Source organism: Parasteatoda tepidariorum, chromosome 10 (genome assembly GCF_043381705.1).
Source record: "Parasteatoda tepidariorum isolate YZ-2023 chromosome 10, CAS_Ptep_4.0, whole genome shotgun sequence".
Classification (NCBI taxonomy): Eukaryota; Metazoa; Arthropoda; class Arachnida; order Araneae; family Theridiidae; genus Parasteatoda; species Parasteatoda tepidariorum.
The window spans coordinates 18,587,739-18,602,459 of NC_092213.1; the positions used below are offsets into that span (position 1 = coordinate 18,587,739).

Consider the following 14,721-nt stretch of genomic DNA (forward strand, 5'->3'; position numbering starts at 1 on the left):
TTTTTTGTTACGCAATTGTGTTAACAATGTTCAATGTTTCACATTTTTGATTTTAATGGTGTAGCAAAAAATGGATTCATAGAAAGAATGATCGCTCCAAAAATAAAAAAGGATAGATAAAAATATAAATTTTGAGAAGGAACAAAGCGATTTTTTAGTACTGATAGAGTGATGCAGACGATCTCTTTTGGAACAAAAAGAAGCTTTTAGTTCTAACTTCATACAAAACAGAAATATAAATCAATCCTACCTGGGACTCAATGTCGCTAGCATATATATAAATATCAAGCTCTTTTGTTTCCTATGGTGTTACTATTTTATCAATAAATCGTGAAAATCAAAATGGAAAATTTTTAATGAATCATCCGAGCATGGATTTTTTTAATTCTGGAAAGGAATGACCCAATAAAAACAAAAGAGTCATACAATATATATTCCCTCAAGATATGATAAGAAACAGTATTAATTCAAAATCTATTGTCAGTAAATATTTCACTTCTTCATGTTTTTATTTCTTGTATAATTCTTTATAGATTCAATAAATTTGTATAATAATTCTTTATAATTCTTTATAATTCTTATATAATTCTTTCCAAATAATTCTTTATAGATTTAAAGTAATCGAATTACTTTCTTTTTTTTTGCTTATAAAGAAGTTAAACAAAATTAACGAAAACGGTTTACTTAATGCTTGGAAAAGAAACATTTTCAAGTTCTTACTATATTAATGTTTTAAAAAAAGGTTTCTTGAAAACCCGTACTTTTTAACGTGTTGCAGCGTTAACTTTACAATATGACTAAAAATTAAAATATGACTTATTGTCTCATACTATGTAAGTCATCCCGCTGTCAGTTCCCGCGTCCCAAGGATACAGGTTCATGACTTTCTCAGCGACCCATGAGCAGTTCTTGAGGCAGAGTTCCAATGCGCTGACCCCCACAATCCAGTCCGGACTCGGACCCAGCATGGTTAGCAGGGACATGAGATGATGGAACTTGTCCACTCTGAAGACGGCGAATGTTTTTCCTTGAGCATTAGGATACCAGAGACCTCTTGCTTTAATAATAGTTCTTATCTTGTTCGACTGAAAAAGAAAAATTTATTTTAATTAAATAAAAATATCATCATTTAAAAAGCTGTAACTAGTTTGCATAAAAAGAGCACCCCTGATGCTCATTTTATTATGCTACTCTCAACAGCCTCGGATTTAGCTGTTATTGGTTGAATTGTATTATCGTACAAGTTTATGGCAACAGTAATAAAGTGATAATTTGATTATGTTTTCTTTCTATGTCCACCCAGCATTTCTCTGACATCAGATGCTCAATAATTTTATCAGTGTGTATCATGAATATGTATTCAGATTTTTTTATGCATCGTGTCGTTACAAATTCTCTATCAATAAAATTATTTAATTAAAATTCAACATTTTTGATTCACGTGCTTAATACATTTAACAGAATTTTCTTGAATTTGTATCCATATTTTTTATTTGTCGTGTCGCTACAAATTATTTAAAGCAATAAAAATTTTGAGTGGAAGCTCAACATTTTTGGGGACATTAGATTCTAAATAATTTCAGCAGTGTGCATCTTGAATTTGTACTCATATTTTTTATAAGTTGTGTCTTTACGAATTGTTTAAAGCAATAAAAATATTGAGTGAAAGCTCAACATTTTTAATAAAATCACGTGCTTGGTAATTTTAGCAGAATTTTCGTGACTTTGTATCCATATTTTATATTCGTCGTGTCGTTACAACTTCTCTAAAGCAACAAAAATATTGAGTTCAACATTTTTGATGACATCACATGTTTGAAAACTTAGCCGAATTTTCGTGAATTTGTGACTATAATTTTCATTAGTCGTGTCTTTGCGAATTATTTAAAGCAATAAAAAATTCTCGTGAAACCTCAGCAATTTTTTATGAGATCAGATGCTCAATAATATTTACAGTGTGCAGCATGAATTTGTGTTCATAATTTTTATGCAAAGATCTGTCACTATTTTTTGTTTTACTACAGGTCTTAATTGTTTATTAAAACTTTTGCATTAAATAAACAGCATCTTCAGCCCAATTTATATAGAATATAGCACTGATGAAAGAATAAAATTAGTACTTTTGCATCTCTGCACTGCACTCTGCGCTATTTCACCCTCAAGGAGGTATTGAGAGGTCCGGAATAATTTTTTAAAGTATGCTGATTGTCATTATTTTGCTAGCAATTCATTGCTATTTCCATTGCTGTTGTATTGTATTTTATACAATCATTTTTTGTAATCCACCATTAGAGGAAACTTTATACATTGAGCTCTGTTTCAAATTAATCATAATAAATGTGAACGTAAGATATTGTTCCCTGCAAATTGCATGCACTTCTTTCAAAAACCAGCATATTGATTATTAAATTTCAAATATATGAGCTTCATCAGTTATTTGTATATCGATTTGCTAATAGAAGTTGATGAAGGAAAGAAAGGCGAGAAATCAAGTATGGAAACCTACCTTCGTGCACGCGAGGCATTTGAAAGTTAAGCTTCAGTATCATTCAATTTGCACTTTTGCAGATCTTTAGCACTTATCAAATTACATTTTTTGCTTACGAAATATTTTTTTATTGTATAAGTCAAATTCTTCAATAATTCGGATAACAAATTATCTGATTAGAATGATAACTATTCATTTGTATAATTCAAATTCTAATCCATGTATTCAAATGGACTATGGATAAGAACTAACCTCAGTTTTAAGTTCAGATTCGAGTCGTTTCGTGATTCCACGCTCCGCCACTTCTTTGACTCCCTCAGATGCTACACCACCATACTCCCACATTCGAAAATCTCCAGTGTGCGAAGCACCAATAATATCCGAGAAATGCGTCAACCATTCATCTGCACATAACAAAAAACTTGTTTATAGTATCATGTTTATACCTGTAAGTTATAACCAAGGATTTCGAAAACCAAACAAAAAATCAGTTATTGTTTAAAAATGTTCAAATGGCACCCGCCTTAATGTTATATTTTATTTGCTTTAATTATCTTTCAGTTATTCCAGAAAAAGCTGGCTCCTTACAAGCAGAATTTGTGCAATTCAATTTAGCCATGGCAAAACTATATTTGGGAATATATTTAGAAATAATGAAACCATTAAAACTGAATTGTTGTAAACTAATTTGTTTTGTTTTTTGATGAACTAATTAGTTTTTCTTAAACATACACACTATACCATGAAATAGTGTTTTATGAAAATTGCCTGTCGATTTCAAATTGGTTATGCAGGTATCTGCTTTTAAAGTTTAAGAAGTTATTTGGATTAAACCATGCCATCCTATTAACTCCGACTCAAAGCGCGTTTTTTGTGCTTTAAAAAAATATTTCTATGTCAAAGAGATTTTAATGTCTCATTTGAGAGGTTTTCGAAACTATTCTTTTTTAAAAAAGTAAAGGTATTCTTTTTTTCATTTTTGAAATGAAAAAAATTTAAAACAGAGAAAGCAATAAATAAAGAACTAATGAATTAGCAATTGATAAATAAAACAATTTGAAATAAAAAATGTAAGTTTTTCTAAGCTTAATGATAAGAAGAAAAGAATCTAATACTCATAAAATTTAAAAATATATTCGGCATGTCATTAAATGAAAACAAAGTCGTAAATCCGCGAGACAGATTTTTTTCTTCTGAAAGCAGAATTGAAAAAATATAAATTTAAGAAGCCTATATGTACAATAAGTTGGAAAAAAAGGGTAACCTTGTTAAATAAAATGGATTTCCTCTTTTAGTATCATATACTATTTGAATAATATTTAATGATGAAATAAATTATTTACGAATAATCTGGTGAAATTACTTGTTGGAAAATCTTTAGGGTGTGTATGTCTTGACCATAAGCCCTCGAATGTAAGTTCATATTTCGCTTCATCGCAGGCACAGCAATCTTCAATTATTTCAGGCTGCTCATCCTGATTCTCTTGCTCTAAAAGAAGTTGAACAGTATTAATTGAAGAGAAAGAAATCTTAAAATTGATTCATTAAATGTAACACTTGTTAAATTGGATTTATTAAATAGTTTAAAAATGCCTATAAGTTGTTTACAAAAAACATTGTTTTCTGTTAAAAACTATCTTAATTAGAGACTTGTTATGTGAAATCAGTGTTCCTGTAATTTACGTAGTTAGAGAGTTATAACATGTGGGTAATAGTTTCACATTGGTTGAGAATCGGAATTTAAATTTAAAAAAAATGAAACAAACGTTTTGTCTTCTACATAATAGAGAGCCATTGACTAGGTTTTCTTCCAGCGGAATTTCAAATTAAAGTTATGTATTCTTTTTCAGACCTTCAAAATTACTTTTAAGTATTCAAGGTACCTATAACAAGCAAAAATACTATTAAATAACCAACTATTTTTGAAGAGAATTAGATTTTAAAAATTGTGAGAGCTTTACTTGACACTTTACTGAAGTGAATTATGATATTATACAATAAATAAACAGTTTATTGCTTAAAGAAACGTTAATTTTCTTGTCAAGACGTTAAATAATGTAGAAATGTTTACAAAGAATCTTCAAAAAAAAGTTACACCTTAATATTTAAACTAAACCAGCATCTCAATAGTTTAAGGGGCTTAGTTTTCTCATGTCTCTTGGCTAGGTAAAAAAATCAGAACGTAGCGTAAATTACGTACCAATATCATAGCAACAAAGGAATTTTTTCACTTAGTGCAGCTTATTAACTTGTTAGTTTTACTGTGAATTTTTTTACTGAGAGTTTTACTGCGCGTCGGTGAATTGAACCAGAATTAATTCCACTCCGTCTGAAGAAACTATCATCGCTGACATCATCACGACGCTATTCTTAAAGTTTCTTCTCGCTGCACACTCGAGCAAAACTAGTATCAATTTGTTGATACAGAAGATTTGAAAAGTTTATACTCTACGGTTTGAAATTTAGTGTCTATGACCTTTGAGTATAAATATTTTTCTTACTATTGCAAAATTATATTTGCCGTATGAATGAATAATACTTTTCTGTATAGGTTGTCTAAGGTTATTACAATTTATTTATTACAACCAGAGTTTTTGAATGAAAATAAAAATGCGTGAATTTTTGTTAGTGTGCTTGTTAAAATGTTTTTTTTTTCTAATATTGTACATTAGTGTAGAAACATAAAAGAAAATTTTCAAATTACTAATCTTTTAGCTAAGAATTTAGCTCAATTATTTGAAAAAAAATTTTATAAATTATAATGGTATTTACTCATGTTCGTTTCATTTTTTCCTGTGATAAATTATACAATGAACAGAAGAATAAATTCTTCATTTATATCACTTTTCTATATTTATTCTACTGTTACTTTAAGAAGATTAACGGTGAATAAAATGCATATAAATATGTGTTTTATTCACCACTGAAATAAATTTAAGGAAAAATAAAAGTTGAGAAAACTTACACTTAAAATAAATTGCAATTTATTCGACAGAATGTATTTTTGTCTTCAAATGATTAATATCTGAGTATGTAAAAGAACTAGAACAAAACAAACAACCAAACTATTTCATTAAAGTTCATAAATTCCATTATAAATAATAAAAATAAAACAATGAACTCGTCAATCTAACTATATTCCGTTGCAAGTTGCGAAAAAAATCATTGCGGTATAAGATCTAAGTAATCATCCACTACTGCATATATTTCCATGTTATTTCGTTAGCAAATTTAACAAATATGATTTCGAAACAATATGAAAACTTTTAAAAATTAAACACGTCAGACGGAAATTTATTCCGTGCTATCTTATACTATGTATATCATAGAATTATTGAAAAAAGGTTATAGTTTCGTGGTCTTACTGGACTCCATGGGTAACGTTCTTGAAAAAGAAACATCTATATGACATTGCAAGAGCATTGGGTATGATTGGACCACTGAAGATGACGTACCTTATGTTCACATGCTCTTAACAAATCAAATGCGAGATAAAGAATTTTAACTTTAGTTTCGCTGTAGAAGAAAATCGGCTGCAAGAAACATTATTTATAACTCTTTTATCAGTTTATTTAAATGCAAGCAGAAAGAGGTATAATTGTTACGATTTTTAGGTACTAATACTAATTCTTATTACTTGTGAATTGTTGTACAGAACACAGAACCCGTTATCCGGAAATCAGAAAACCGGAAAACCGAAAAACCGGAACGAAATTCAATAAATTTTCTCGCCATTCTTTAAAAAAAAAATTTTTCCTCATAAGATTTTACGATTTTTCTTTCTTGTTTTACCTTACCATCATTTTGGAAATAATCATTAGTGTATTACTTCATCGTTTTTTCTTATTTGTATGATTATTTCCAATTTTTTTTTTTTTTTTTAGTTTGGTTTAACTATAAAAAAACGGCTTTTTGTAGCGATTCAGAAAACCGGAAAAATCAGTTATCCGGAATAGCGATGGTCCCGATCGTTCCGGATAATCGGTTCCCTACTGTAATAAGAAAGCATAGAAAGAGGAGACTGTGCAACGCCATTTCAATAGTTGGCGATGTTGATGTAGGTTCGTGCTGGGAGCTTGGCATCTATTTGGCATGTACTTAGATGCCAAATGGATACTATCCCCATGAAAAACTAGTTATCCCCATAGGGATAATGGTTTTTTTCTAAACTTGCAACAGAGTATTGTAGTTTAGCTTGATACCGTAGAGGAGCACAAAAACTATTTGAGCAAAAATGGGAATAAAGCGAGCTGCTCTCTTATATGCTCTAGCATTAAAGTGGAGACCTTTAGTATATTTCTCTGAGGTGATGGATGCGGTAATTTATCATACATCGCTCGTAAGAAGAATTTTACAAACTAATTGCTTTTTAAGCACTTCAAATTTATAACATAGCAATAAACCTACAAAATTTCTTAATCATAAATACCTTCTTCACACAACTCTCTAAGAAGTCCTCCTTCATCCATATACCAGAGTTCTTTATTTTCTTGTACTGTCGCTCTAAAAAAAAGTATTTATCAAAAATAAATTTATTGTAGTAATCAAATTGCTTTATAGGTTATTTATTGCTTTATAGGTTAATTTTCTTTAATAATTATTTTGATTAATCAACCAAAATTTTTTACAAAATAATATTTTATGATTATTAATTAGATATTTCTTCTTCTTCCATCAGCATGATGGCCTAGAACAAGCCGAAATCGTCCCAACAACTCGTCTCCTTCTGGCTCGATCAGACACAAGGTTTCTCAACTAATTGATCCCCATGTTTTCGAGATCTTTCTCGGCAGAAACAATCCATCTGGTGCTTTGCCTTCCCCCTTTTATAATTGTCTGTAAGCGATCCAAAACTCAGCTTCTTAACTGGGTCACCATCATCCCTTCTATGGATGGGACCCTACCATCTTATTCTATAGGATTTAATAGCTAAAATTATATTTGGTAGTTTAGAGCTCTCCCAATGAAGTAATCCGGGTCCAAATACCTTCAATGACTGGTCGATACAAATTCTGCACCCAACCGCAGTACTGACTACACAGTACCGACCACAGTAAGGCCGTGGTGGCTCAGGGAACAGAGCGTTCGCTCTCCAATGAGGTGAACCGGATTCGAATCCCAGTGATGGCTGGTTGAAACGAATTTCGCACCCGGCTTGCACCGACCACAGTGCTAACGTGAAATATCCTCAGTGGTAGACTAAGCATGGGTTAGAGTCCCCAAGCCATCTGGCTGACCGTGGGAGGTTTTCGTTGTTATCCTCTCCATCTAACGTAAATGTTGGTTAGTTCCTTCAAATAGTCCTTCACGGAGGCAAATTTCTCATAATGTTTAATCCAGGAGTTCCCTTGTCTTCTGGATTTGGCTCAAAATTATAAAGCTACAGAAATAAACATTGGTAGTCGTAAACTCAAAATTGGGTGGGTTCTTCAGCGACGATTATGAAAAAAACACTGTTTCGATGTTTAGATATTCTTATTGGATTTAAATTATTAAATCAGTAATAATTTAAAAGAAATTATTAAAGAAAGAAGTCTTTTAATTTTTTTAAAGTTTTTAATCAGGTAATACTAAATTGATTATCATTTATTTATCTAAATTGATTATCATTATACTCATACTTACTTAAAAACAACGCAACCTGTTCCAGCAGGTGGCGCTCTCCACATGACTTGTATATCTTGTTTGGGTATTAGGGAGGCATGGACGATAGCATTTGGACATTCTTCGGAATATTTACACATTGCATCCCCGAATAACTGAAATTTAATAAAGCACTTAAGGTCATTAAATACTAAAATAGTGAAAATAAAAAATAAAAAACTTTTTTTCAAAAACAACGAAAAATTAACATTATTTTCAATAACACTATGCTAAAATTGCGTTAAAAATTTAGCACAATCTGCGGAATACTGTTAAAAATTATTAATCAAAATATTATTTACAACCTGTCTCTAGTTTTTAAAAGTTTTTTTCATTAAATAAACTGACTCTGTTTTAAAAAGATAAACTGATTTCATAAAGGACATATTTCTCCTATAGTCATGTTCTAATTTCAGTTTTTAAATTTTTGTTACATTAGAAAAAATAAAGCATATCAATTTTTTTTCGTGTAATGCCTAATCAATTAGTAATTGCGTGTAAGTTAGTTAAAATTCGTAAGGTATTTAGAAAATATTTTTATAGAATATAATGAATATAAGAGTTTTAACCCTTTCAACATTTAGAGTTTCATCTATTTGACATTATTATATCTTAGGAAAAATACGAAAAAAAAATCACATTTTTAAACACGATTTGAAAATGCGATTGTATTTTAATATGATAAAACGAACATTTCAAAATTTTAACTTTTATGAAAATCTTAAATGATTTTTTTTAATGAAATGCATGTTTATGAACAAATTTCTTTCTTTTCTTTTTTCTTGTTCTTAAAATATCCATATTTATTCTTTTCCGCAGGGTGCAAAATAATAACCGAAATACCTTAATAATATTTGATCTATTAACAGTATTTTTACATACAGAGCTAATATATGAATAATTCAAAAACATATCCCTAAGTATGCTAATTAATAAGCGCAGACAATATTTCAAATCAGGAAATCAGGCGCAAAACAGTACCTTATCTTTATAAACACACATATCCCTTTTTTGTGACGAATTTATATTTTTAATTCTCTTATAGAGATTCTCATTCGGGGGTATTAGCTGTCATGAAGATATAGTTACAATAGTTTGGCCGCCGAAGAGCCAAAATTGTAGATCCTCTTTTTAAAGTTAAGATAACTTTTTATGGATTTTACAATGTTAGTGAAACTATTGAAGAAAATCAAAAGAATTTGCATTTAATTGTAAAAAAAAAAGATTGAATAATTTCATGCCAGATATAATTTTATATCAAAAAATATTTAACGTTTTTTTTATTTTATTATTATCTCATCTAATAACTGTCAAAAAGCATGGCATACGAAGTTTTACTTATTTTCAAGGAACGTAATTCTAAATTTCAAAATACAAAATTTAGACTAAAATACCAAAAAAAATTCAGAATTAGAAAAATTTGTTGTTGCTGTTGTTGTTACTAATGATCCAATATCAACAAGCCTGTTTGTTGAAACCAATCGAATTTTTTAAGGCAGGGGGGTGTGTTTCTTGTTTTTCAGTGCCGCAATATATGGCAAAGAGTAAGACTACGGCCGCTTACGCCTCTGAGCCCGTTTATATAGTGAACTCATTCATACATCCATTGATTCATCCACAGATCGTAATTTTGACTTGAACCAGAGAACGATGAATCTCCAATTCAGTACCCCCAAAGGTATAATTTGTTACGGGAACATGGAGGACCGATTAACTTGCACCGGTCACCATTTACTACACCCCCCGGCCTAAGACTCTCCGCCTTAGGCCGGTGGGAATCGAACCCACAACCTCCTGCACCAACAGAACCTACCAACGAGGCTCTCCCGGCTACGGAAATTTTAAGAAAGTCTTACTTTAAAATTTTAATTCTGTGCTATTCAACTGATCCCGTTGAAATTTAGGATTTTATCCACGAAAATTACAAAGTATAAAATTGTTTACATAACCGTGTTAATACAGTCATTATAAGTCAAAAGATTTTCAACCAATATTAAATTAAATAATAAAGCTATTAAATGAAAATTAATATATATATATATATATAATATNATATATATATTTAGATTGAAATATGTTTTGGATCCTCAAAACTTTTTTGTTGCTCTTGAATAATTCTAGAGATATGGCAAAATACGTAAAAGTAGATATTAACGTTAAAAACCACTTATTGACCGGGTCCGGGATAGCCTGGTCGGTAGGGCGCTGGGCCCATGTCCGAGAGTTCGTGGGTTCGCACACCGCCAGCCGAAGACTCCCCGTGTACTAAAGTGACTGATGCGCGTTAAATCTGTCGAGTTGCAAAAGACCTCCATGTTCCCATAACAAATCAAAACCTCTGGGGGTACTTGGTTGGAGACCGATCGTTCTCTGATTCAGGTCAAAATTACGATCTGTGAATGAATGGATGGATGTATGCCGGATGTATGATGGATGTCCGCCGTATAAAATAGGTGTGACGTATGATGTGGCAGAAGTCGAATTGTTGGCCATAGATGGCGCCACTGAAAAAACAAGAATCGCACACTCTGCCTTAATTTGCTCGGTTTCACTAAGCAGGTTTGCCCGCGTGGCAAGTGGTATTAGAGCCAACCAACCAGCTTATTGACCACTTCCCTAATCAAGCTGTTGGGACCATATTTTTTAGATTGCTGTAACCCCCTATACTTTGAAGGTCAATAATTCAAATCCAACTAAAAAAAATTTTTTTTAAAAAAAGATCGTTTTTCTGTTTGATTTTCTTATTTAAATATCGCCATCAGAATTTAGCATCTTTGAAGTCTATCAAAACACTAGCAATTCATATTAATATGCAAAGATCCGTACATCAGATGTAAAGTTACTAACCCTTTGACGCAGAATATTCATTAAACATATTTTTCATTTTTTCTTCATTATTTTGATCCAAATTAGGTCAAAATAAGGGTAAAATATTATATTTAGCATCTTAATAATTATTGGTTATTAAATACAACAAGGAACACTGGTGCTCCTTTCTTTCTTAAGGCTTATTTCCAAACTATAATTATTCCTTTCCAATTTGCATTTATTTGCAATTATTTAGATCAAAGAGAAACAGTTATTCCTTTTTAAAATTTCTTTAATTTGCAAAATCAATCATTGATAAATTTTCGAATATGAATGGAGAAAGAAAAATTCCATCTACTTTTTTTTTAATTTTATTTTTTAGTGCGAATATAATTCCTACAATCTGAGAGATATTTTTAAGAACTATTAGACTGTTTTTACAATTAAAAAATGCCAAAAATATATTTTTACTTGTATTGCGAAGACTCAGAAAAAAGGATACATATAAAAATTTGCGATCCCATCTGCTCTAATAGGTTAAAGTATCCCGTCTTCTTTTTATTATTGCGCACTTTAGCGAACCAATTAAACTTACTTGCTTAAGTGTTAAAAAATCACTTGCGTGCTTTCAAAAAATAAACTACTATTATAATAGTTTTGCTATTTTATGAAGTAATTAAGGTTCTTGTGTTTTTTGCTATTTGTATTGTTAAGAGATACATTTTTAAGTAAATAATTTAACTTAAATTTTCAAATTTTGGTTCGATAGTCCACAGATTTTATTAACGTTTAAAAGCTAAAACGCTTAAACACCGTTTACGTTTGAAAGTCATATATTTAATAAAACTTGGCACAAAAATAAATATATTTTAATCAAACTGTTAGAAATTTCTCGAAAAAAATGGTTCAATAACAATTTATTTAATTGTTATTATACCATATTCAAACAAAAAAAAAGCCAAATAACCGTAAATAAGTTGGTACTCAAACTGTTAACTGTGAGAAAAACCGTTTATTAACTATTTTGACCAAATACTGTTAACCAAAATTTTATCGCTCCAACTAAGCTCACCTAATGAAGTCACTGAGATCCTTGCAGCCGAGTATATATTGCAACCGAGAGGGTTAATCTGGCAGTCTTATGATCGAAAGAACGGAGGTTCGAGTCCCACCTTTAACACCATAATATTTTCTCTATTCTCTTCAGCGCGTGAAGAGTTTTCAATGGCCTGCACTCTCCTATGATCATTATCTATTTAAAAGCGTAGCTCCAATGCCCACTTAATTTTTTTTTACAGTTTTGAAACCATTATGGTTGTAAATGGTTGGAAAATCGCACAATTTTGTATTAATGGTTTTATAACCATACTAGTTATAAACGGTTAAAAAACAGTAAAGATAAAAAATAATTTACCGTAAACTTTACGGTTAATTAGATGGCCATAATTTTAGAATAAAAATTCTGACAGCGCGAAGAGACAAATTTTGAAATAAATAAGCCTTACTTGAAATGCACCAACATCCGGACGTGCAGCAATGTCATTTCTTATTTCTTTAGGTTCAACTATTAGCATAAAACCTATAAACTTCTGTACAGCAAATTGTGAACTATATCCTTGCAGAGTAACTGTAAAAGAAAAAAGGTTTTACTCATAGTTCGTGTTAGAATTTCGCAAAATCTAGCTATTAATGTTGTTTTCCGAAGCTCTGTCGCCATGAAAAAAAAATAGTTTAAGTGCCTTTATACTTGAAGCAATGCGATGATTTTAAACTATATATAATCTTGCCTTAAAGAATTATCTGGAATTTCAGAGAAATAAATTAAATATTTTAAAAATTAGTAAACTTTTTAAAAAATCACCAATTTGGTGGCATTTTTCCATAGATTAAAATTATCAAAATCACTGCGTTATTCTCAGTTTTTGCAAATTTTTATGAATCCAAGTAATGCAGCATTGGATAAGTTTTTAAATTTTGAAAAATTAGACCACAAATGTTTTTTATTTTCACAAAATTGTGACTATTTTCTCCATATTAACTTTTGGCGCAATTTTCCAAATAAACACCAGTGCTGGCTTTGGATAGGCTAAACTTGTCCTAACAGTCATGAGTAACAGTTGCAAACTCACGGCAGTTATAAAAATATCATATTTTTGAAAAAAAAGGGATCATTTCATAATACGACGGAGACTTCGAAAAACAGCCTTAAAACTAGACAGTTTGAATTTTCACCATAAACTAAAACGCAATTCCTCTTAAAAGTAGCAATGTTAGAGATTTTAAATTTTAAAAAAAATTAATAACAATAAATTTTTATATGAATTATAAAAGTTCTATTATTCATTAATTACTCCTTTGTTAGTAAATTGCTAATACATTTCAGTAAACATAATATGGAAGTAAAGTGAAAATAACTAACCAGTTAATGAGAATATTATATCTAAATAGATTTTTAGGGCTCCCAGCTTCTAAAAAAAGCATATTCTACAAGAATTTATTGTAAATTTGGCAGAAAGGGATTTTGTTTTTTGTTTGAACAACAAACTACAAATACCCGCCCTACATTTACATAATGTTTTTACATAATGTTTTTACACATTGCCATCCTACACTGATACATTGCTTTTGTGAGAAATTAAAAAATTTAATAAGAAAAAAATTTGTTAAGAAATATTAATATACTATATTTTGTGAATACAGGATTTCATACTATCTGGTGTAATGTTTCACAGCAGCAGCTTTTGTATTGCTTGTGACCAAGAAAATGAAAAATTGATATTGCTGAAATTTAAATAATATCAAATATAAACGGGTTATAATATTATTTCATTAAAACGTAAAACACAAGGTGTTCTTCAATTTAAATGGGCTAAAGATAGATTGGCTTTAGATGGGCTAAACTTGAACTAACAGTAAACTTGAGTAACAATTGCAAACTCACAGCTGTTATAAAAATTGCATATTATTCCGAAAAAAGCAACATTTCATATTACGACGGAGCCTTCAAAATACTGCTTAATATAGTTCATCCATCGTAAGGAAACGTATTAAACGTAAACCTAAGAAGTCGTATTCTTTTCTTTCCTCTTTTTTTTTTTTTTTTTTTTTTTTTTTTTTTTTTTTTTTTTTTTTTTTTTTTTTTTTGGCGAGGGGATGTTCTTGTGCTGAAGAATCTTTATTAGTAAGAAGTTTTCTTTTCATCTTTTCATCAAAATGAACTTCCTGAAACGTGTTTCTGCGAATTTTTTACTTTTTTATTAATAGCATTGATCCATGATTCGATTCTCAATCGTCTTTTTACAATGGACAGACAGTGCAATCGTACACAGTGAAAACAGTTCTGGTAAAAAAACATATTGAATGGTAAAGACATTTCTGGTAAAAATAAACCATAATTCCTGTTAACAAAAGCGAAATATATATAATATAAACCATTAATTCTGTGTATTTTTTTTCGTTCATACGATAACGGTTTTCAGGAAAATCTAGTTTTCAAAATTATAGTTCTCAAACATTTAGTAATAAATACAAAACTGAAGAGTAAACTAACCGAATAAATGATGTTTATGCCATGTTTTTAGGTACCGTGATAACATTACCAAATTTTACCGCAAATACCAATTTTATCTCATATTATAAAACTACATTTTACTGCTAATTTTATCAAAATTACTATCAAAGGACTTAGATGAAAATTATCGAGCTTTTCGGTGTTACCATAGAGCCAAAAACACGGTGCATTTTACCATATTCTTTTAGTTTAACACAAACTTTTTTTCTCA

The 14,721-nt window shown here is 30.1% G+C and overlaps 1 protein-coding gene across 11 annotated transcripts in view; it reads right to left on the reverse strand.

The window, feature by feature from the left end:
• LOC107437896 (extracellular matrix protein f-spondin) overlaps positions 1-14,721 on the reverse strand; it is a 163,144-nt gene that overhangs the window by 32,400 nt on the left and 116,023 nt on the right. For all 11 annotated transcript variants that reach the window (XM_071186225.1, XM_043045881.2, XM_071186224.1 and 8 more), the window contains exons 2-7: positions 12,445-12,566; positions 8,114-8,247; positions 6,918-6,991; positions 3,852-3,977; positions 2,741-2,892; positions 831-1,085 (exon numbers count right to left, since the gene is read on the reverse strand). In XM_071186225.1, the coding sequence (XP_071042326.1) occupies positions 831-1,085; positions 2,741-2,892; positions 3,852-3,977; positions 6,918-6,991; positions 8,114-8,247; positions 12,445-12,566 (863 nt within the window). The remainder of the gene's footprint in view (positions 1-830; positions 1,086-2,740; positions 2,893-3,851; positions 3,978-6,917; positions 6,992-8,113; positions 8,248-12,444; positions 12,567-14,721) is intronic.